We start from the raw sequence: 22,157 nt of genomic DNA, 5'->3' as shown, positions 1-22,157 counted from the left end.
CTAAATTATGTGATTTAGCCCATTACAAGTATGAGCCACCATGCCCCCTTTCCATCTATTTTTGAGGTTAAAAAGTTCCTAATGACTGGTTTTACTTTAGAAATAATGCTTAACACTTCATTGCATTTTATTATTTATTGGGGGTGGGACGCCGGCATACATCTACATGACATGGCATACATGTGGAGGTCAGAGTACAACTTGTAGGAATTCTGTCTCAGCACCTTCCTCCCACCATGTGAGTCCTGGAGATTTAACTTAGGTCATCAGGCTTGTTGCCAAGTGTCCTTACTCACACTATCATCTGGCTGGCTGTCTCTAACACTTTTTAAAAAATGTATCAATACATGTGTGAAATACCATGTTGAAATACATTATTCTGTATTCTTAAAAGAAAATAAACTTGATATTGTTAAATTTCTTCTTTTATCCAATCATAAAATATTAGAGTTTATTTTGCTTCCTCCACCTGACCATAGAGACTCAGACTCTAAACTTAGGTGGGGGATAAGAAGACATCTCATTCTTTTCTTGGCCTTTACTTGGGTTAGTTTGTAAGACATGGGTACCTTTTAAAATTAATACTGTTTTTTCTTCTTTCTCTTGAACCAGTCTTACTATGTAGCCCTGGCTGGCCTGTAACTCACTGTGTCGGCCAGGCTATCTTCAAACTCACAGAGCTCTGCCTGCCTCTGCCTCCTGACTTCTGGGATTAAAGGCATGTGTCACTATGCCTAGTTAAAATTAACTTTTTAAACTACAATCCCTGTCCACTTTTTAATCAGTTAAGGCCTCTGTCTAGAATTCTACATGTGTATCATTCTTGTCATTCATTCTCTGACTATTGTACAACAGTTGTAGCTTCTTCAATTGTCATCTTTTTCTTTTTTAAAGAATTTTAATTTGCGTGTATGTGTCTGGGTCCGAGTGTGTGTATGTGCACCATATGCATGCCTGTGTCTGCAAAGGCCAGAAAAGATCATTAGCTCCCCTGGAACTGTAGTTTCAGATACTTCTAAGTGATCTGATAGGTGAGCTGGGAACTGAAACCTGGATAGTTTCTATTTAACTGCTGGGCTACCTCTCTAACAGATGTCCATTTTCTAAGAAAAGCTTTTGAATTGTACTGCTCAGGTGAACCCAGGAGCAGAGTGAAGAGGTTCTGTAGTGTACTCTTCCTTACTTCTCCCTGAGGCTCAGCTGTTTAGCTGAAATATACACAGTGCTCCTGTTCAATTCCATTTCTGCTCATAGCAGTGGCAGAGGCAATATCCTGAAGGTTGTCTCACTGCTTCTGAATTGCTGTGTTTGCAAATGGATCAGGACACCCCAGCGCACTCTCTCTCTCTCTCTCTCTCTCTCTCTCTCTCTCTCTCTCTCTCTCTCACACACACACACACACACACACACACACACACACACACACTTTTTTTTTTTTTTTTTTTGGCCAGGAAAAAATTGTGCTCTTTGCAAAAGAGAAAATTGTAGGAGACTAATTAACCATTTTGGAGAAGTTTGAAGTGAGATATTCTTGAAGAGATTTTTATGGTTTTGTGTACAAAATTATAATTATACTCTAAACAAAAAAATGTTTATTCTGTGTTGAGAAATGTGTTGTCTATCAGAAATTTGTTTCAAACACTTGATTCCTTTTCTTTTGTCAGGGTGCAGCATTTGTAGAATTTGATGTTCACCTTTCAAAGGACTTTGTGCCTGTGGTATATCATGATCTCACCTGCTGTTTGACTATGAAAAAGGTATGTTGAAATTCTTGTATTTTATACTTAATGTCATAAAATGTTTAAAAACAAGAAATTTTATTACATGTTTAGTTACTTGTTAGAGTTATTAGTAAATTCATTCTTAGTGAATTACTTCCAATTCTTTTCTTAAGCCCTTATAATATTAAGACATAGGTTTGATGGGAATAATGATTTCCCTGAGTCAGGCATCAGGGTTGGTAATTTTGCTTTTTGATATTACTGCTTTAAAGTTAAGGCCAGTTTGCTGCTGAGTAGAGCACTGTAGCTGACATGGCTGTTAGACAACAGAGTCTGACAGAATAGCTGGCTCCACCTGCTCACCACAGACCTAGAGAAGGACTTTCTGTCTTTGTGATATTACTGACATGCCAAGTATTTTCTGTATCGCTGTCTCCTGTATAATATTGAGGCAGATGAGGAGAATTTCTTTTCCAGGATCCTGTTTTTCTGCTTCATGTCTCAAATTAATCAGTTGGCACAGTTTAGCCAAAGTTACAAGATACCACAGTGGAGTGGTGTGGAGTGAGTATGTAGAAGGCCTCAGTCAAGGCAGGTTAGATGGGAGAGTTAGGGGGAAAGGAAAGTCTGGCTGAGAAAAGAAATGTTCAGAGCTAAACTTCAATACCAATTCATGTCTAGTGACTGATACGGGAATTTCACGGCTGCAGAGCAGTGAGACATAGGTGCAGTAGAGGTAGAAAGAATGGAGATGAAGGCATGACACAGGGAAGAGTCCATAGTGAGGTTTGGAAATACACGTAGAATCTTAAAACTTATCATAATTGTTGCAAAAACATAATTGTCAGTGTTATATACTCTGGCCTGGAGTATACAGATGAACCAAGTGTTTTCTCAGGGACTTAAATTAGGAAGGTTCTTCATGCATTTTTTTTTTTTTTTTTTTTTTTTTTTTTTTTTTTTTTTTTTTTTGGTTTTTCGAGACAGGGTTTCTCTGTATAGCTTTGCGCCTTTCCTGGGACTCACTTGGTAGCCCAGGCTGGCCTCGAACTCACAGAGATCCGCCTGCCTCTGCCTCCCGAGTGCTGGGATTAAAGGCGTGCGCCACCACCGCCCGGCTTCTTCATGCATTTTTAAAGAACTGTTGAGTACATTTTCATGTGAGCTGCTTTAAAGTTAAGGCCAGTTTGCTGCTGTGTTATAACAGAGTCTGACAGAATAGCTGACTCCACCTGCCCACCACAGACCTAGATAAGGACTTTCTGTCTTTGTGAAATCGTTTCAGGAGGGTGAAAAAAGGATTCATCTATTCAAATGATGACAGAAGCAGAATAAATAACTAAGGACCAAGAGTGAATGTTGTTTTTACCACAAGAGAATATTATTTCTAAAATAGCTTATTGAAGAGTATTACTGATCCCTTGTTTTCAACAGACCATCCTGTGAAGTTGAATCTGAATTGAGTTAATGGATGAATGAAAGTAATGAATTGTATATAGTTTTACCTTGAGTTTTATTTTTTTTTTTAGTTTTATTTTTTAAAGTTGACACTTTCATGTAAAAACAGTTCATCCATATCCATTAAAAAATGCAAGTAGTTCAGAAGATGAAATGAATGACAAATCTCCCTCCCCTCCCTTGATCTCATTCCCTTACTCTTAATAGTTTCTTGTGTGTCCTTCCAGAAAAAATTTGTGCATACACAGGTTTGTACCAGTGTTCATGAATGAATATATTTGTGCAATGGCTTTTAATGTTTAGTTAATTTATTGGTGGTACCTTAACTAATTCCCTTAAGAGAGTGGTGTACTTCTACAGCATAATAGTTGTTATGGCTTTAAAATCTAGATTTGCCTGTGGAGGATACATGCTCAATCATGGTTCTTAAATATTGCTTATAGATAATCAGACATATTTTCATGGAAGTTTCTTTGTATGGCTGCTACTTTTAGTCAAGTTAGATGTTTAAAAAGCTTAGAAACATTAGAAACTTATTTGCAGCATTAATTTGCTTATAGTACTTGCATGTTGATTTCCTAGGCATGTAGCATGGATAAGTGTCAAATGACATGAATACCGCATGGAGGCAGTAAAAATAATGCCTGACATCATGCTCTGTTACCAATGCTTCCACCCCTTCTTCCAGACACTGAATGCCTGCAGTAAAAACAAAAGCCAGGGGCTAGGGATGTAGCTCAGAGAGAAAAGCTTTTGCCTAGCATGTGCAAACTGTGGGCTCTTCTAAGTCTACAGGGTGGGGAGCCAGTATAAGAGCTCTTGTAGTGTGAAAAGGTCTTTTCTGCATGGGGTTACAATGGGGCCATGATGGCTACCTAAGAGCTATCTTGTCTTCAGTAAATTGGGGTTGTAGATCTGTGTAGTACAAACATTCAGAAATAGTAAAAGAGATTCATTTCTGTCCCTTCTCTTTTCTAATAGAAATTTGAAGCTGATCCCGTTGAATTGTTTGAAATTCCAGTAAAAGAATTAACATTTGACCAGCTCCAGTTGTTGAAGGTATTAACAGTGACACAAAATATGAATTTTCCTTCAGCTTTAGTATAATTTACATTTGTCTGATTTAGTAATACTCTCTGCACATAAGAATGACTACATTCAACATACATGGAGTATGTTTTAGCTTCTGGTCTAATTAAGGGATAGGTTTATGCTCATCTCCAATTTTCTTTGCTGTTGTGTTGTTATCGGTCCCATTGATTTTTGCATTCTTACAAGAATTAGCTATAGAGTGCATGTTCACAGTTTTAGGTTGCTTCTGTCTGCAGAAGCTCTTTATAGAACTGTCTTTATTTTGTAGTAGGCCTTTTATGTGATTGTTTATACATACTCAGATCTTGGTATATTTTGTTTTACTATGTTATTTTGTGTGATTCCTTATCTCATCTCTATTAGATACTTAAGTAAATGGCTAAGTACAAATAGTTTCCTAACTTAGGAGTTTTTGTTTTGATTTGGTTTTTGGTTTTTCATGACTGTTCTCTGTGTGCATCCCTGGATGTCCTGGAACTCACTCTTTAGCCCAGGCTGGTCTTGAACTCACAGAGATTCTCCTGTCTCTACCTCACAAGTGCTGGGATCAAAATCCTGAAGGCAACTCAGGAGTATTTTTATTCTTTTCCCCCTTGAGCAGTTGGTAATGATTTCATGTGCACATATACATAGAGAAAATGCCCGTAATAGTGAGTGCTTATTAATAAACTTGTAATTCCTCATTTTGTCTGTTCTAGCTTGCTAGCTTTTCAAGTTACTTTTAATTAATTGCTTTTATAAACTATGGATTTTTTTCTAATTGCATTTTGTATGTATGTTTTCTAGCTTTCTCACGTGACTGCACTAAAAGCCAAAGATCGGAAACGTATGTGCCAGTTTGGAAACACTGTTTTTGTTTTATGATTGGTATTGATAGGATATTCCCCATCCATTTTAATGTATCCTTGATCATCTTAATGACTACAGTATTGGTCCATCTGAATGTAATTTCATAAATGTGTAGCTCTTACATTGATTTTTCAACTGGAATGTTGCATGCATAGTAAGCATTTCAATATTTCCCTTAGTTTTATATCAGTTCTTTCCAGACATTCTTTTACAAAGTAGAGTGCATCTCAGGTACAGAGTCCAATGCAAGGAGTTTGAATCAGCCCTATCCTCTCTCGAAGTGACTGTGAGCAGGTCACTTTACTTAACTACTTTGTGTCTCAATGTCCTCACACATTGTCCTGCCTGCCACATTGCTGTGTAGTTCCACTTTACATTCCTCTCTTAGCAGATCTCAGTCATTTATTGAAACCTTGAAATGCATTGCTTTTGTGCTCCTTTTCTTTAGCTAGAATATGTTATCTCTCAAAGGCAGGACAGTGGTTTCATAGTCGCAGAGACTGACTTTCACAGTGTTCTGCAAAGGGCAAGTGCTTTGTGTAAACCACATGACTGCCTTTGTGAAGGCTTATGAGATGCTTTAGACACCAAGATTATCTCAAAATAGGATTTCATAGGCTTATAGATACTTTATGACTATAAACAAAAATTGAATTTTACCTTTAATTATTAATTTGCAGATTTTTACCTAATTTTAATTTTAAAATAAATTTATAATGTACATGAATTGGTATTTTATTTTTCCTTTTAGGAAAATATTCTATGCTTCTTAAAATGTAATCTATTTTGGATTAGAAGTTTCTGATAACAAAAGTAGCCATAGATTTTCTTGTTTGTTTTTAAGGCAGTTTTACGTAGTTCAAGCTAACCTTGAGTTTACCATATATCCAAGGATAACTTTGAACTTACTATCCTGCCTTTATCTTCCAAGTGCTGAGATTATAGGTGTATGCCATGCCTACTTTTATTTGGTCCTGAGGCTGGAGCCCAGGGCTTCATCCATGCTAGGCAAGTGCTTTACCAGCTGAGCTATGCTCCAACTGTTAGATTTTCTTAATCTGTAATTTCTGAGCTGGTTTTGATACAACTCTAAATTCTACTGAGAGCTAAATTACTGCTTCTGACTACTATTCAGAGAATCATCTTAACAGTTTTTAATTTTTTTTAAAAAAATCACTTCTAGGGGCCACATAGGATGATTTTTACATGAAGTATTATGGACTAGTCTTGTTGCTAGATGCTTATTTAGAAAATGGGGTTCTTAATAGTTAAAGACAGTAAGTGCAAGGACCTTCAGAAATACTAAGCCTAGAAGATGTGGTCATTACTTTAGTGCAGGGGCTCTCTTAGGGTTTAGGAGGTCTGTTTTAGTGCATTTTACTTACCAAGCTTTTCAATTTGAAATTTCAGAATGTCTGGCTGAGGAAGAAAATTTCTTTTCTGAAAACCAACCATTTCCTTCTCTTAAGATGGTAAGTCCCTTGAGGTACACCTGGACAGTGCTATCTCATTGATATCTGATTGCATGAATGATTTGTTTTACTCTTTTAAACGGGCACTAAAAGGGCTGTGTCAGTCACCATCAATATAAGTTTATTATTATGCGTGCTTTAGGGAGGTTTTGAGACATGATGTCACATAGCTCAGGCTGGCCTAGGCTTCTTGAACTCCTGGTTTTCCTGCCTGCCTCAGGTGCTGGGATTGCAGGTGCTGGCTATCACCCCTGAGGCTGTGCAGGTTTTTAAGAAGAGCTTACCTGTTGAGTAAGACTTCCCCCTCATTGGGCTAATTTGGTGACAATAACAAGTTTCTGTATAAAGAGAAGGAGAGGGCACAAAGGATAATAGAAGAGGTGGAAGGTAGAAGTGATGGTGGAAGAGGCCTTTTTGAAGTATTTTGAACGTAAGAGGCTTCATTATTTAAAAGAAGAGATTTCAGAAATTAATTATGAAAAGGTTTAAGCAAAAACTAGTATAAAGATTTTAAAAATTGACTGGGCGTGGTGGTGCACACCATTCATCACAGTACTCTGTGAGGCCAGCCTGATCTACAGTTAGTTCCAGGACAGGTAGGGCTACATATTTGAGACCCTGTCTTAAAAATAGTAATAGACCAGGCAGTGGTGGTGCATGCCTTTAATCCCAGCACTCGGGAGGCAGAGCCAGGCGGTTCTCTGTGAGTTTGAGGCCAGCCTGGTCTACAGCTTGAGATCCAGGACAGGCACCAAAACTACACAGAGAAACCCTGTCTCAAAAAACAAACAACAACAACAATAATAATAATAATGATAATAATAATAATAATAATTAAAAAACTGGAGACAATTTGTACAGCCTCAAGAAAGTTCATATAGATGCTAGAGAGATTCTAGTATACTTTCATAATGATCTCCTCTTTCAAGTCAGTTGTTTGTAGTTCTGTCTAGTAACTAAGCTTCTTTTCATGTTTTGTTTCTGTTTTTGCTTTGGGTGGTATTGGTAGGAATTTACTTAGGACCTCAGACAAGCAAGTACTCTATATCATATTTTTAATTTTGATTTTCCAGTTACAACTGCCAAAATATCTGATTGCCATGTGTCCAGATAATTTTTTTTAGAAAGAATGAACAACTTGTTTATTTGTGTGTGTGTGTGTGTGTGTGTGTGTGTGTGTGTGTGTGTGTGTGTGTGTGTTAGCCTTTTTGATTTATGGACCTCAGAATAGCATTGTGTATTTTCTGGAGGTTATCAATCAGCATGGCATTTGTTAAACAAAAACATCATTAAAAAAAAGCTAAAAATGAGGCTTTCATTTAATCTTATCCTAGTATATTCCCATATCTAAATATAATTCAAAAAGTGTGACTTAGGTAAGGGTTAGGGTCTTCCTCAACTTTTGTTTCCTATAACTCACTTTAGATATTTTTTAAAGGAATGATGAAAAATATTTTAGGGTCAGGGTCTATTTTTATGGTGATAATTGAGTTATCAAAGATACTACTTGAACCTGCTGCTTTTTAAAAATCCTTTTGACTTTCTTATTTAACAACAACAAGCTACCATGTTTTCAGTTCAGTATTAGAAAAGTTAATGGATTATAATGACAAAAAAACATATTGGTAATATATTCTTACTGATTTTTGTAATTGTTTTTCCTTTTTTTTTTTTTCATCTTTTGCATCCATCTTACCCAAACTAACACAATTCATCATCAACAAACAACACTGTAGGTTTTAGAATCATTGCCGGAAGATGTAGGATTTAATATAGAAATAAAATGGATTTGCCAACACAGGGTAAGTAATTGTTTTGTTACTCTCTTTTGCTTTAATGGCATTGAGTAAAACTGAAGTCTTATAGTTTCTTTCTTTGAAGTGCACTTTTTGCAACACAGGAGAAGAAATTTTTGGAAATATGTTTTAAATCATTCCCAGGTTTAATTATTCATTATCTATAACTATTTACTGAAAAGTTAGTAAAGGCCAAGCATTTTCTGAGTGCTGAGACCATGTGCAGAATAAGAACAAATAAGTTCCTGTTTCCCTAAAGTTTTATGCTAGTTGAGGAAAACAAGGACTAATTAATTATTGGGACTAGAAAGCACTTAACTGTTTTTGCAGAACATACAAGTTCAGTTAAGCATCAGGTCCTCAGAACTGTCCTTAATTCAAAGTTCAGGAGGACCCAATGTTTCTGGCCTCCAGGCACCTGCTCTGATGTGCACATATCAACCCAAAACTTACAAAATAAATCTTTTAAAGAAAGAGCTAACTATTGAATGCATCTGGGGCTGGAGGAAGGTATATATGGTAAAAGGTTGCCTGGAATGTGGAGTCCTGAAGTATTGAGTCATAATTGGCCATTTGGACCAACAGCCTAGATTTGTTTCATTTAGGAAATCTGTAGTTGCCTTCAAATCAGGCTAAGGTAGTCCTGGTTCAGGTGGCAGGTTCTTTACCAAGATTTTCCTAATATGTAATTTTTCTTTTTTTGCTGAGGATTTGAGAATTATTTTGACTAATATTTAAGACGTTTAGTATTTTGTAATAAAATTAATACTTGATAATGACTGATATCTTATGGTTTGTGAAGATTATATCAAAATAGTTAAGTCACAGTAAGTTGCAAGTTTCTAGAAATGTATCTTTTGTTAAGTTTAAAGTCAAAGTCTATTGGTTGTTTAATCAATCCTTGTTGTCTCAGTACCTGAATTATTATTGCTGTGCTATCACTAGATAACCATGTGGTCTTTAGCTTCTCATCTGTGAAATAAGTATTAGTTCCACCAGCAGGTGTCATGCCTCATGTCTTTAACATGGTTGTCAAAAAAGTTAGAAGAAACCAAATACTGGACACCATGTGATTAAAATGGATCTCCTGAGCACAGTTGGGCAGGAATATAGATGGTACAGCTATTGTGGAAAGCAGATTTCTAAAGAAATTAAAAATAGAAGTCTACCATATGACCTAGCTGTCTCTAGCCCTCTTCCTGGGTGTCCTCATGTTTCTGTTGCTGTGAAGAGTCACCATAACCATGGCAACTCTTATAAAGGAAACATTTGAGACCGGCTTATAGTTCAGAGATTTAGTTCATTATCATCATGGCAGGTGGCATGGTGGCATGCGGGCAAACATGGTGCTGGAGAAGGAGCTGAGAGTTAATACTTCTTGATCTGCAGGTAGCAGAAGCAACTGTGGTGCCACACTGAGCATACATAGTTTGAGCAAAGGAGACCTCAAAACCCACTCCCATAGTTACACATTTCCTCCAACAAGGCCACACCTACTCCAACAAAGCCACGCCTCCTCATAGTGCCATTCCCTATGGGGGCCATTTTCTTTCAAACACTGGGTATTTACCCAAAAGGAATGAAATTACTACCTTGTAATGGTAATTATTGCCTACTTGTTCACAATAAGCAAAATATAGAGACAACCTAAGTGTCGATTACTGGACAAACAGGCAAAGAAATAGCTGTATATAAATGAGAAAAAATGAGATCTTGCTGTTTGCCACACATTAAATGGGCCTTGTGGAAATTATTTGCTAAGTAAAAGTAAGGCAGCCACAGGAAAATACTGCATGATTTTACTTATATAGTGAATCTAAATTTTTTTTATTACAAATAAAGAGAACAGAACTAGTTATTGATTGGCAGTGAGGGAGTAAAGGAATCAGAGGTCAAAGAATATAAAATAACAGATGTAAGATAAGTATAGAGATTCATATACAGGTGAAGACTATGGGTCATTTGCTGTGCATGAGATGTGTGTTAAATAAGTTAGTTGATCTGCTCCTTTCACCAAAGGGGGGCAACCATGTAAGCAGATGGACACAAATATTTGCTTTGATTTATTTAATAGTCTGTTTATTCTCTGTATCCTGTAATACCCTATGTGCCTTTGGGAAACACATCAGTACATTTTTAAGCGTTGGGCTAGTTGTTCTTGGCACTAGTCTACCACTGCAGCTCCAGCATGTATCACGGCCTCTCGTTTCCTTCCTTCCATATAGGATGGTGTATGGGATGGCAATTTATCAACATATTTTGACATGAATCTGTTCTTGGATATAATTTTAAAAACTGTTTTAGAAAATTCTGGGAAAAGGAGAATAGTATTTTCTTCGTTCGATGCAGATATTTGTACAATGTGAGTACTGTTCAGGTTTTTGTTTGTTTCTGTACCCTTCTGTTATAGCTAGGATTTGGGAGGCAGTATGGGGAGGTTGTCCAGATGGTACCCTTGTTTGTCCTCTTAGTTGCTGTGTTTTCTTTCCTCCTGAAGAAGGGCACTTCTTTCTCAAGTGCCCCCACTACTCCTTTGATGTCTGTACTGTACTGGGTCATGTAACCCCACGTCTGGCATTTTGTCCCCCATACCAGATGGAAGCCCCTCAGGGTTTCCCATTTTCAATTTCTGAGATTATTTTAACTCTTGTATATAAAAACTTTAAAATTTTATGTTTGACTTGGTTGTATCTTAGTAATGGGATTGGTCTTTCTTGTTTGTTCGGCCTTTGAGTTTCTCAATCTGTAGACCATGAACTCACTGTGTAGCCCATGCTGGCCTTGAGCATACAGTGATTCTCCAGCCTCAACCTCCTGGAGCTGGGATTGTGAGCAAGAGCCATGATGCCTAGCTCTGTTTCTCTCTGTTTTGTTTTCTTTTTAGTAGTTTCTAAAGTTTCAAAGTAATTCTCTTCCTACCATTTTTTTTCTCTTTATCATGTCTCTTTAGGGTTCGGCAAAAGCAAAACAAATATCCCATATTATTTTTGACCCAAGGGAAATCTGATATTTACCCTGAACTCATGGACCTCAGATCTAGGACAACACCAATTGCTATGAGCTTTGCACAGTTTGAAAATATTTTGGTAAGTTATGTTTCAATTTTCTTCTTCTTTTTTTTTTAATGTATGCACTATATTTCTATCATTTCCTTCTCTTTCCTCCAAGCCCTCACATACCTTCCCCACTCCCTCTCAAATCTCCCAAATGCATGTCCTCTTTTTCTTTGTTATTGTTACACACACACACACACACACACACAGAATAAATATATAAGCACAGTTTGCTAAGACTATTAAATGTTGCTCATATGTAAGTTTTCACTTTGTTTTGTTTTATACAGTATTAAATAATATTTCCTAGTCTAACAACTGGTTAAAGGTTTAACTAATGTCAAGTAGAGAAATCATAGTGACTACACATTCAGTGTGCTTATCAATTACATATAGATATTAATAATATGTTGTGTATATACACAAATGTATATAATCCATTAAATAAGGGAAATTATAAGAAAAAAAATCTGCCTATTTTTCCCTGTTACATCTCCTAGAGAGCACTAACCTAGAGTCTGATCATTTAGCATTTGTAATGACTCATTTCTTTTTTGTAAACAATGAATTTTTCTTCTTCAGGGGATAAATGCTCATACTGAAGACCTGCTTAGAAACCCATCCTATGTCCAAGAGGCAAAAGCTAAGGGATTGGTCATTTTCTGCTGGGGTGATGATACCAATGACCCTGAAAACAGAAGGAAACTGAAAGAATTTGGAGTAAATGGTCTAATATATGATAGGTATTTGTTTTTTGTAAAAAATCTCCATGGAATGTTATAAAAAGTGTAGCTTTTATCTTCTAAACTATTAAATGTAGTTAGGTTAAAGTTATGTAGTTGATACTTTGTGAGCTTTTTCCAGATGTTGAAGTATGTCAAAGCCACTTGAAAAGCCTTAACCCAAGTATATAAGTTGTCTTGGGTTGAAGACAGCTGCCTGTCCCACACCTGTTTTCTGTCTGTCAGAACTTTCTCAGTGATTGTCTTATTTTCTATGCTGTGAAAAGACACCATGACAAAGGTGACTTATAAAAGAAAGCATTTAGTAGGAGGCTTGTTTGCAGTTCCAGAGGGTGAGCCCATAACTATCCTGGTGGGAAGTGTGGCAGCAAGCAGGCCGGCAGACATGTGCTGGAGCAGTATCTGAGAGCTTACTTTTGATCCAGAAGCAGGAGGCAGAAAGAGAGACAGACAAACAGAAACAGACTGGGCTTGGTATGGGCTTTTGTAACCTCAAAGTCTACCCCTGTGACACACCTCCTCCAACAAGGACATACTTCCTAACCCTTCCTAAATAGTCTACCTACTGGGAACTGAACATTCTCATTCAAACTACTACAGTGATCTCATTTGAATTCTATAGTTTTTTTATATCGTTATGCATTCCCAAGTGAGGTATGTATCCAACTCAGGATATTTCCTTGACCTTTTAAAACTTTGGTCCCTTCTTATCATCTTGATTTCACTGTAAATGGCTACTCTGCTTATTCCACTTTGTTAGTCTAAATCCTTGAAGTCTTCCATGACAGTGTTCTTTAACCTCTCGATCCTATTTTTCTCTGAGATCTTTCCTCTCACAACTTCCTTCTATGTGCTATTTCTTTTTGCTTCGGAGAAAAACTCCTGTATGCTGATATGTCACTTGCATGGGGGCTCTTTGACTACACTAGTTAGTAGCTTCTGTTCACAGGGCACTTCTTTTACTTTGCTCAATATCATTTATCAATGACTGACACACAACATGTATGTAATGTATTATATCATGTGTCTACTTTCCTTCCTGGCCTCTTTAAACTCTCTACCTACCTGTTCCCTAATGCATAGACACAGAGTGTTGGCTGCACAGGGCAAGGCATTTTGCTTGTTTTGTTTACTGTCTTCAGAGGCTAGGGCAATCAAAGCTGTGGGATCAAATATTTATTGACTAGATGTAAGAAACAGTTCCCTAGGAATTGTTTTTAAAATGCAAGTTTAATAGCTGCTGATACTCAAGGTTGCTTTAGTAGAAAGATGTTTGGGGGTTGAAAAGAACATTGACTTGTTGTTGGAGGAAATGATAAAGTTTTCACCAGACCTGCTTAAAAAAACAAAAATATACTTTCCTTGGATTTATTACGTAGTACTCTTTGTCCTGCTAAGTTCTATCATTCTTTAATAAAGTTTTTACTCCCACTATTTTGTCTGAACTGGTCTAGTTTATTCACTTACTTGTTTAATTTATTTATTTTGGTTTTGGAAACAGGGAGTATTTCAGTGTGTAGCTCAGGCTGGCTTAGTCTTGTGCAACCTTCCTGTCTCAGCTTTCCAAAGACTGGAATTAAAATTGAATGCCACCATGCCTAGCTGGTCTGCTGCCTTAAAAGGTTGCCTACATGCTACCTACCTGTCTGCCTATCTCTTAAACTAGTTGGTTAATTTTGCTTAAAACAGAATGACTGGCCATTTTTTTTAAATAGATGTTTCCAATTAACAAAATAAAAATTTTAATTTTATATTAACAGTTTTATAAAAATACTGGCTTTAGCAAATGTTGGAAGATTTTATGTGTATCCATGAGTATGCAGAAGAAGAAATGACTGCATAGATAGATAGATAGATAGATAGATAGATAGATAGATAGATAGATAGATAGATATTGATATTGATATTTGGAGGCAAAGAAAAAGATGGTGTGAGGTAATTCCATGGATGACTTTGCTAAGGAATATAATTTAGACAGCTCCTTCCTCTCAAGGGCTTAAATGGCTGGAGCTGGATGTTGACATGTAATAGCAGGTCAATATTATAACAAGTGCTGAGGAAGATTCTTCCTGGCTCAGCATCTTTGAAGAGGAAGAGCAGAGTTGGAAGTTTGGGATGGGCAGATTTTCTTTGATAGGACTTACATTTCAGGCCCAGGTCCAGTATGAATGAGGCAGGGCAGGACTGTTGGCATTTGGAGGGCTAGCCTGGCATAGGCTGTAATTAGGGTCTGAGAGACAAGGTGTGAAAATATGTGCATATAATATAACGATTCTAATAGTTGTCTAAGGCTTACAATAATAAAAATAAAAAAACAAAACCCACCAGTTTTTTTATTTCTTCAGTTGCCCCTGGTCAAGTCCTTGTCTTTTTTTTTTTTTTCTTTTATGTTTACTTGTATGCTTTTTGGGGGAGGGGAGAGGGGTTTTGAGACAGAGTTTCTCTGTAACAGCCTGGCTATTCTGGAACTTTGTAGACCAGGCTGGCTTCAAACTCACAGAGATCTGTCTGCCTCTGCCTCCTGAGTGCTGGGATTATAGGTGTGCGCCACCACCGCCTGCTACCTGTATGTTTCTAAATGGACAAATTTAGAAGGTTTTGAGTGGTTAGTGATTTGGAGCCTTTGGGGCATTTATGAGAGAGGGGTGATAGGAGTGTATAGGTTTTGTTTTGTTGTAGTCCCAGCTGGTCTCCAAACTTCCTGTGCAGCTGAAGTTGACCTTAAACTTACAATCCTATCTCCACCTGATGCTGGGATTATAGTCATGGGCCACCATACCCAGTATACATGATGCTGGCGATGCATCCAGCCTTTTGTGCGTGCTAAGTAAACACTAGGGGTACCTCACCTGCAGCCCAACCTTAAGTATGCAATTTCAATGATGAAAAACTGTTTCTCTACAAAAGCATTCAAGCACAGTTTGACAGGTAACCCCGATATGTGATGTAAAACTGTTGCGTTTTATTTTCTATCATTTCATTGGGAGTGATTAATTTAGGATGGCCTTTATAGCTTTATCAAATGATCATCTGGCTTTGGTACAACAGACAGTACAGGGTCTAGTATAGCAAAGCTGGCCTTGAAGTGCAACTCCTCCTGCCGCTATGCAAGCTCTGAGATTGTAGGCATGCCTCCCAGTGCCCGGCTTGACCCGTTCTAGAGGCTGGGAGTACATAGACCAGTGACAGCACTTAAGTGGCCTTGTGAATGGCCTAAGTTCAGCCTCAAGCACCACCACCACCTACTTCAAAGAAGAGAGGGAGCAAGAGAGAAGAGGGAAAAATACAACAGATACTTGTAGTGAATTTAAAGGCAAGTGATTTTAAGTCCTCATGTGCTGTGTGATCCCAGTTTCTCCCTCACCTTTCATCAACCACTTAATTTTCCTCTGAAAAAACTTTAATCTTATTTCAATCCTTAAATAATAGGACATTTGGTATTGGTATGAATTTAATCCTTATACTTTATTATGGTCTTAAATTAATCCATTTTTGCATAAAGCTATAAATCTCTTTGTTTCTGGCTATATAATGTTCTATTGTTTATTCTACTACTTAAGAAAATTTAGGCTGTTAGTGTTAATATGAATGTTATTTACCAGGTCTCCTGGAAGATAAATTTCTCCAGGGCAGTGACTCAAAACTTTACTTACTCACAATACACATACCAATGCATGTCTGTAATATTAAAAACAAGGTTCCTGAGAGTCTCTCCATTATGTGTTATGTACTGTTCAGTTCAAATCTTGATTTTTGTTGGCTTTGTGACCCACTCAGCTACTAGCTTAGCAAAATCAGGCATCCACCTCTGGATCAGACGTTTTCAGAAAGTATCACAGGACAAGTAAGTTGGAGTGTCATAGCCTACTACCGGTTCTCAGGGTGACGCCCTGCCAGTGAGATTGAAACTACACGAGCCTGTGGTCCAGACATAATGTATTTAAGCGAGGTTTTGGTTGAGACTAGGGGACACTTCTTAGATTACAGGACCACTGAAGTGGGCCCGTGGTCCAGACATAATGTATTTAAGCGAGGTTTTGGTTGAGACTAGGGGACACTTCTTAGATTACAGGACCACTGAAGTGGGCCCGTGGTCCAGACATAATGTATTTTAGCGAAGTTTTGGTTGAGACTAGGGGACACTTCTTAGATTACAGGACCACTGAAGTGGGCCCGTGGTCCAGACATAATGTATTTAAGCGAGGTTTTGGTTGAGACTAGGGGACACTTCTTAGATTACAGGACCACTGAAGTGGGCCCGTGGTCCAGACATAATGTATTTAAGCGAGGTTTTGGTTGAGACTAGGGGACACTTCTTAGATTACAGGACCACTGAAGTGGGCCCGTGGTCCAGACATAATGTATTTTAGCGAAGTTTTGGTTGAGACTAGGGGACACTTCTTAGATTACAGGACCACTGAAGTGGGCCCGTGGTCCAGACATAATGTATTTAAGCGAGGTTTTGGTTGAGACTAGGGGACACTTCTTAGATTACAGGACCACTGAAGTGGGCCCGTGGTCCAGACATAATGTATTTTAGCGAAGTTTTGGTTGAGACTAGGGGACACTTCTTAGATTACAGGACCACTGAAGTGGGCCCGTGGTCCAGACATAATGTATTTAAGCGAGGTTTTGGTTGAGACTAGGGGACACTTCTTAGATTACAGGACCACTGAAGTGGGCCCGTGGTCCAGACATAATGTATTTTAGCGAAGTTTTGGTTGAGACTAGGGGACACTTCTTAGATTACAGGACCACTGAAGTGGGCCCGTGGTCCAGACATAATGTATTTTAGCGAAGTTTTGGTTGAGACTAGGGGACACTTCTTAGATTACAGGACCACTGAAGTGGCAGTGGATGTCCTGTTGTCACTAGGACTGTGCTAGTACAGACCAGCTGTCCTCTGTGAGCCCAGGCGCCGTCCCGAGAGCAGCCACTTGATGACAGTTCGTGTCTTCCCACAGCCATAGCTCTTCTTCCTCTTGTGTTTACTAACGTTGATATGGAGCACAGCCTTTCCATCATCCTGAGAGAGGAGGATATGGAATTGTGCGTATTTGTATGTTTTCTTTGTCCAGGCTCATGTTACTGTATCAGAAGTCATTTCTAACTAGGATTTTCTAACACTTCACCATCACTGCTCTATTTTCAATGTTATCATTGAAAACTGTGAAGTCACATTGGTTACCGTTTCCTCAAGTATAATTTGTTTTCCCCGTGAGGCTTCAGAGAATCTACTCTTTGTTACCAGTGTTCTGAAATCCCAGAGATGGACTTTGTAAGTCTGGTTTCTCCCTTGTCCTGAGCACTTAGTACACCTTCTAGCCTGTTGGTGTGTGTCATTAAAGACCTGGCTGGGCATGTAGCATAGTTGGTACAGTGTTTGCCTAGCATGCACAAAAACCCAGTGTGTTTCCAGCACAGCACAGACTTGGTGTGGTGGTGCATGGCTGTAACCCAAAACATTCACAAGACCAGAAATTCAATTCCAAAGCCAGGCATGAGACCCTGTTTTGGGGATTGTAGAGATGTGAAACTTTGGGGTGGAGTGTAGCTCAGTGATAGAGTGGGTGCTGGAGAAAATCGGGGGTGTAGTACAGCATTTCTGAGGTTCCTGTGCTTTACATGTTTCTGGATTTATTTTCTTTGTGTAAGTCCTCTATATTAGCTCTTGGACCAGACTTGAGATCCTTTCTTTGTTTTTCTCTTTTCATCCTATTCTGGAAGACTGAACCTTCCCATCTGTTCCTGTGGAGTTTTCCATGTATGCTATTGTGTTTTGAGTTTCTAAAGACATTGTTTTGTGTTGAAAGTGCACAGAGTAGCCTCTTCCCATTGATGAAAGCACTGATTCTCCCAAGTCATGATGGTGGTTTCGTTTTTGTCTTTTTTTTAAGTTGTTTTTTTTTCATATTCCATGTTTAAAAGTATTCTTGGCCTCCCAGATGAGCTTGAAATCTAGGAAATTATTAGAAGCTCTGGGTGAGTAAGTGAGAGTGTTGACAGGGGCATCGTTATGGATGGTCCTGGTGGCCTGCTTGTTCAGACCGCGGAGGTCAGTGGTTAGGGCTTTCCTGTTCGGCTGATCGGATCCTTCCTAAGAGAATGTCTGCATCATACCTGGGGACTGCCTGGCTGCCACTGTGGTCATCCGAGAGGACAACTGAGGACGGAAGGGTTGCCTCTGTGTTTGACTAGTTTACGTGTTCTTTTGCTGCTGGTAGAAGCGGTGGTGGTCTTCTAAAATACCAAGCCCTCCCCCAGACCTCAATTTCCATTCTAAGAGACATCTATTCACTTCAAAAGTCAGTGTCAGGGAGGGGCAGCTGTGGCCAGAGAGAGAGATACTTAATTGATGCTCAGACTCCACCTCATCTTTTCCCCCCTCCCCTTCACTTTCAGATCAAGGGGAACTTGTGCTACTTTTTTAAAAGCTATTTTCCTGTGAATGGCTGGTGATTGATCTTTTCATATTTTTGCTAACTGAAATTTTTGGGTTTTTTTGGTAACTACATAAATATTTTAACTAATACTACAGCCGTTTGCTTCCGCCCCCCTCCCCCCCCCCCCACCCAGTTTCCACAATTTCACAGCTTTGTTATTTGGCATATTCCTGTGCTTTTAAAATTTCCTTAAATTTTAATGGGATGTGAGAAGGTTGTGAAATTAGAAGCTGCTTGTCATCCTTTTGCATATGTTCAATTTTGTCTTTTTGTTTGGTTGGTTGAATGGATGGATGGTTTTCAGTGCTGGGGACCAAACCTAGAGTGTCATTCATGCTAGAGAAGAGCTAGATCTCAGATCTTTGTCTTACTGTGCACAGGTATTTCATAGAGTTAGAATGTGTGTATATTCTGTTGAAGACTGTCTTCCCTCCTGTGACACATAAGATTCTCTTATGGCCCTGTGTTGTTCCTGGGCTTTCACAGGGCAGCATGTGAAGCTGGTCTCTGCTGTGGACATGCCTCACTCACCAGAGGCTCTTTCTGCTCTTTCCACACTAGATATTGATCATTTGTGACTTAAGTCACTGGGGACAAGTCTCAGCTCTCAGAAACTTTTCCTCCTGTAAAATAAGGCATCACCGATAAATCGACTTGGAGGCATACACTAGAAAACTACAGATTCCATTTTCTGATTTAAAGAATTACTTTATAACCAAGGTTATAAAGAACAGTTTTATAAACACTGTGGTCTTTATCATACAGCAGAGCAAAAATCTCTGTAATGAGGATATTCCAGGCACTTAAAAATGGATTTCTTGAAAAGAGTAAGTCATGCAGCCTTTAATAACCCTGGAATTACATTCTTTCTGTGTATGTTTGTTTCACCATAGGATATACGATTGGATGCCTGAACAGCCAAACATATTCCAAGTGGAGCAGTTGGAGCGCCTGAAGCAAGAAGTGCCGGAGCTTAAGAGCTGTTTGTGTCCCCCCGTTAGCCACTTTGTCCCTTCTTCTTTCTGCGGGGAGCCTGATATCCATGTAGACGCCAACGGCATTGATAATGTGGAGACCGCTTAGTTTGTAGTGCGCAGAGGACGTTTGGGGGCATACACCACTGCTCTGATGTTTCATCGTTGAGCACTGCTTCTCTGCCTTTTAGGTTTCTCAGTCCAATGAAGCAATAATGAAGTATTTTACTATTTCATTACAGTTTCTGCAAGAATATCAAGTATGCTATTTATCACTTGGCCAGGTATAATTACCAATCAGTCTGTACAATGAGAAAATGTACTGTTAATATTTTCAATGGGATATCTAAGCCTATAATGTTGAATCTTCATTAAAAGCATAATACTTAGAAATTAATTATATAAATATCTGATATTTAAAGTTCAGGCTTTTCATTTAATTAGGTCTTAAATCTTCAGTGCTTGAGAAAAATGATTGCATAATTATACCTGACCATGGAAAAAATAAGTACCTCAAATGCATGCGTTTGCACTGGTGGCTCCAGCTGTACAGATCTCTGTGTCATCTGTGTACATAGGTATCTTTACATGAGTTGATATGGACATGCACCGTTTTCATTCAGTATAAACCTCAGACTGCTGCCATTTCCCCACTGACCCAAACCAGCCTGCAGATGAACCATGACATTTGTTTCACAAACCTTTCAAAACTGTTTTGCATAAATGTTAAAATTCAAGAATGCTGCAGGGTAACTTAATGTATAAAATGTTAGTAAGAAGTATATATTGCATATATAGTAGTATAGATCACAATATATAAATTTGACTCAATGCATGCTTTAGGTTTTAAGCATGAGATTGTACATGTTTACTCGTAAGTCCTTGCATCTGGTGCTAGGTGAGTGAGAAGATGTCAAGGACTGAAAATATTTTGTCACCTAAAAAAAAAGTCTGTTTGTAGACACTTTGAATATGCTTATTTAGTGTCTCACTACCTAGTAAACGTAATTGCTCTGTGTGTGTTACACAGTAGTTAAATTCCTATGCAGAAAAATAAATGTCCTGAATTCTCAAATTGGTATTCTTTATTGTTTAATATATATATCATGTATGTAATTTATTTAGTAATGTAGAATGTTTTACTGTGTATAAATGCATGTTTTTAGGATTATACTAAGATTTCTTCATTAGAAAGCAGATTGTATTGATAAAACTGTAACTTCAGAATGAATGTTAAATAAAATGACAGATTTATTTTTTTTCTTTATCTTAAAAATGAAATTTCAAGAAGGTGTTACTTTTATAGAATGGTTTATAATGGTATTTTGACAAATAGGAATTTCCTTCTGATCATACAGACTGGCTCACTCCTCTTTCTCAGTGTGTTCCTACTGAGGCAAGTTGTTCATGTATTGACAGATTTTGACAGGAGCCAAGAACCTAAGATTTGAAATGACAAAGTGTACCTTGGTTTTGTTTTTTGTTTTTTTGAGATGACCTGTGGAGTCCTGGCTGTCCTGGAACTCACTGTGTAAACCAGGCTGGCTTTGAACTCTCAGAGCCATCTGCCTGCCTCTGCCTCCTGAGTGCTATTAAAGTCGTGCGCCACCACCTTTGGTTTCCTGGTTTGTTTTTAACGGTGCAGCAATGGGGTTGGTCAGCTCTTCACTGTGGGAAGATGGGTTCTGCAGTCCTGTGGCATTGTATTTGTAGCGTACGTTTAATGGAACAGTTTAGATAATGGCCTTCTGCAAGGGTGCTTCTACAACCTTTCCCACGTCAATGGATATTTAACGCTTTCACGTAATTGGTACCCTCAGAAACAGAACTGTTTTTCTGTAGACCTGCGCACCATGTGGTGAGTACTCCCTTTGCTTTTCTAGTTTTGTTCTGTGGTCCTTCCCATGGCTTTCCACTTCTGGCTCCATGATGGTTTCCGGGGCAGAAGGGAAGCAAAGGGGTGCAGCAGAGAGTTGAAGGAAAAGAGTTGATATGGAGCGTGGGTTTAGTTTGTAGAGAAGAGCTGGGGGTGACAATACCACAGAACCTGGCTTCTCTTCCTGTTAATGGATAATTAGACTGTTTACCTGAGCTAACCCAGGCCTCCATATCACTAGCTCTTACCTTTCCACTCTATTCAGCCACGCTGTACCTGTGAACAGCCCTGCACCAGCCCTGCACCCTGGTGTCCTTTGGAAGTCTCCCAATCACTTTGCCGTCATACTGTCTGTGCCATCTAACCTTCTCCACTGCTGGCACTGTTGAGAGGGAGGGACCCATAGTTTATTGTGTTTGCCAGTGATCTTACTGAGAGCCTTGGGACATTCCGGAGGGACACAGTGGTTAGGGCAGGGTTAGCCACTAGTTAACCATAGAGGCCAGGCAGTGGTGGCTCACACCTTTAATCCCAGCACTTGGGAGGAGGAAGCAGGAAGATCAGGAGTTCAAGGCCACCCTGGGCTACACAATATTGATCCAGTCTAAAAAAGAAACAACCAGGCAGTGGTGGCACATGGCTTTGATCCCAGCACTTGGGATATTATGCCTTTGATCCCA

At 38.7% G+C, this 22,157-nt stretch overlaps 1 protein-coding gene across 5 annotated transcripts in view; it reads left to right on the top strand.

Annotated features, from left to right (window-relative positions):
* Gpcpd1 (glycerophosphocholine phosphodiesterase 1) overlaps positions 1-21,212 on the top strand; it is a 57,713-nt gene extending 36,501 nt beyond the window's left edge. For 4 of the 5 annotated variants that reach the window (XM_052722596.1, XM_052722597.1, XM_052722599.1 and 1 more), the window contains 10 exons: positions 1,665-1,757; positions 3,407-3,427; positions 4,161-4,238; positions 5,058-5,097; positions 6,531-6,592; positions 8,329-8,394; positions 10,614-10,750; positions 11,339-11,474; positions 12,024-12,184; positions 19,521-21,212. In XM_052722596.1, coding sequence (XP_052578556.1) covers positions 1,665-1,757; positions 3,407-3,427; positions 4,161-4,238; positions 5,058-5,097; positions 6,531-6,592; positions 8,329-8,394; positions 10,614-10,750; positions 11,339-11,474; positions 12,024-12,184; positions 19,521-19,710 — 984 coding nt within the window. In that variant the 3' untranslated portion in view covers positions 19,711-21,212. The remainder of the gene's footprint in view (positions 1-1,664; positions 1,758-3,406; positions 3,428-4,160; positions 4,239-5,057; positions 5,098-6,530; positions 6,593-8,328; positions 8,395-10,613; positions 10,751-11,338; positions 11,475-12,023; positions 12,185-19,520) is intronic. The other variant, XM_052722598.1, reaches the window with a different exon arrangement.
* The last annotated feature ends 945 nt before the right edge of the window (positions 21,213-22,157 follow it).

This window comes from Peromyscus californicus, unplaced genomic scaffold (genome assembly GCF_007827085.1).
Source record: "Peromyscus californicus insignis strain IS unplaced genomic scaffold, ASM782708v3 Scaffold_7__1_contigs__length_154581171, whole genome shotgun sequence".
NCBI classification, from domain to species: domain Eukaryota; kingdom Metazoa; phylum Chordata; class Mammalia; order Rodentia; family Cricetidae; genus Peromyscus; species Peromyscus californicus.
The sequence above is the reverse complement of the archived record's forward strand: the minus strand, read 5'-3'. Positions and strand labels throughout refer to the sequence as shown.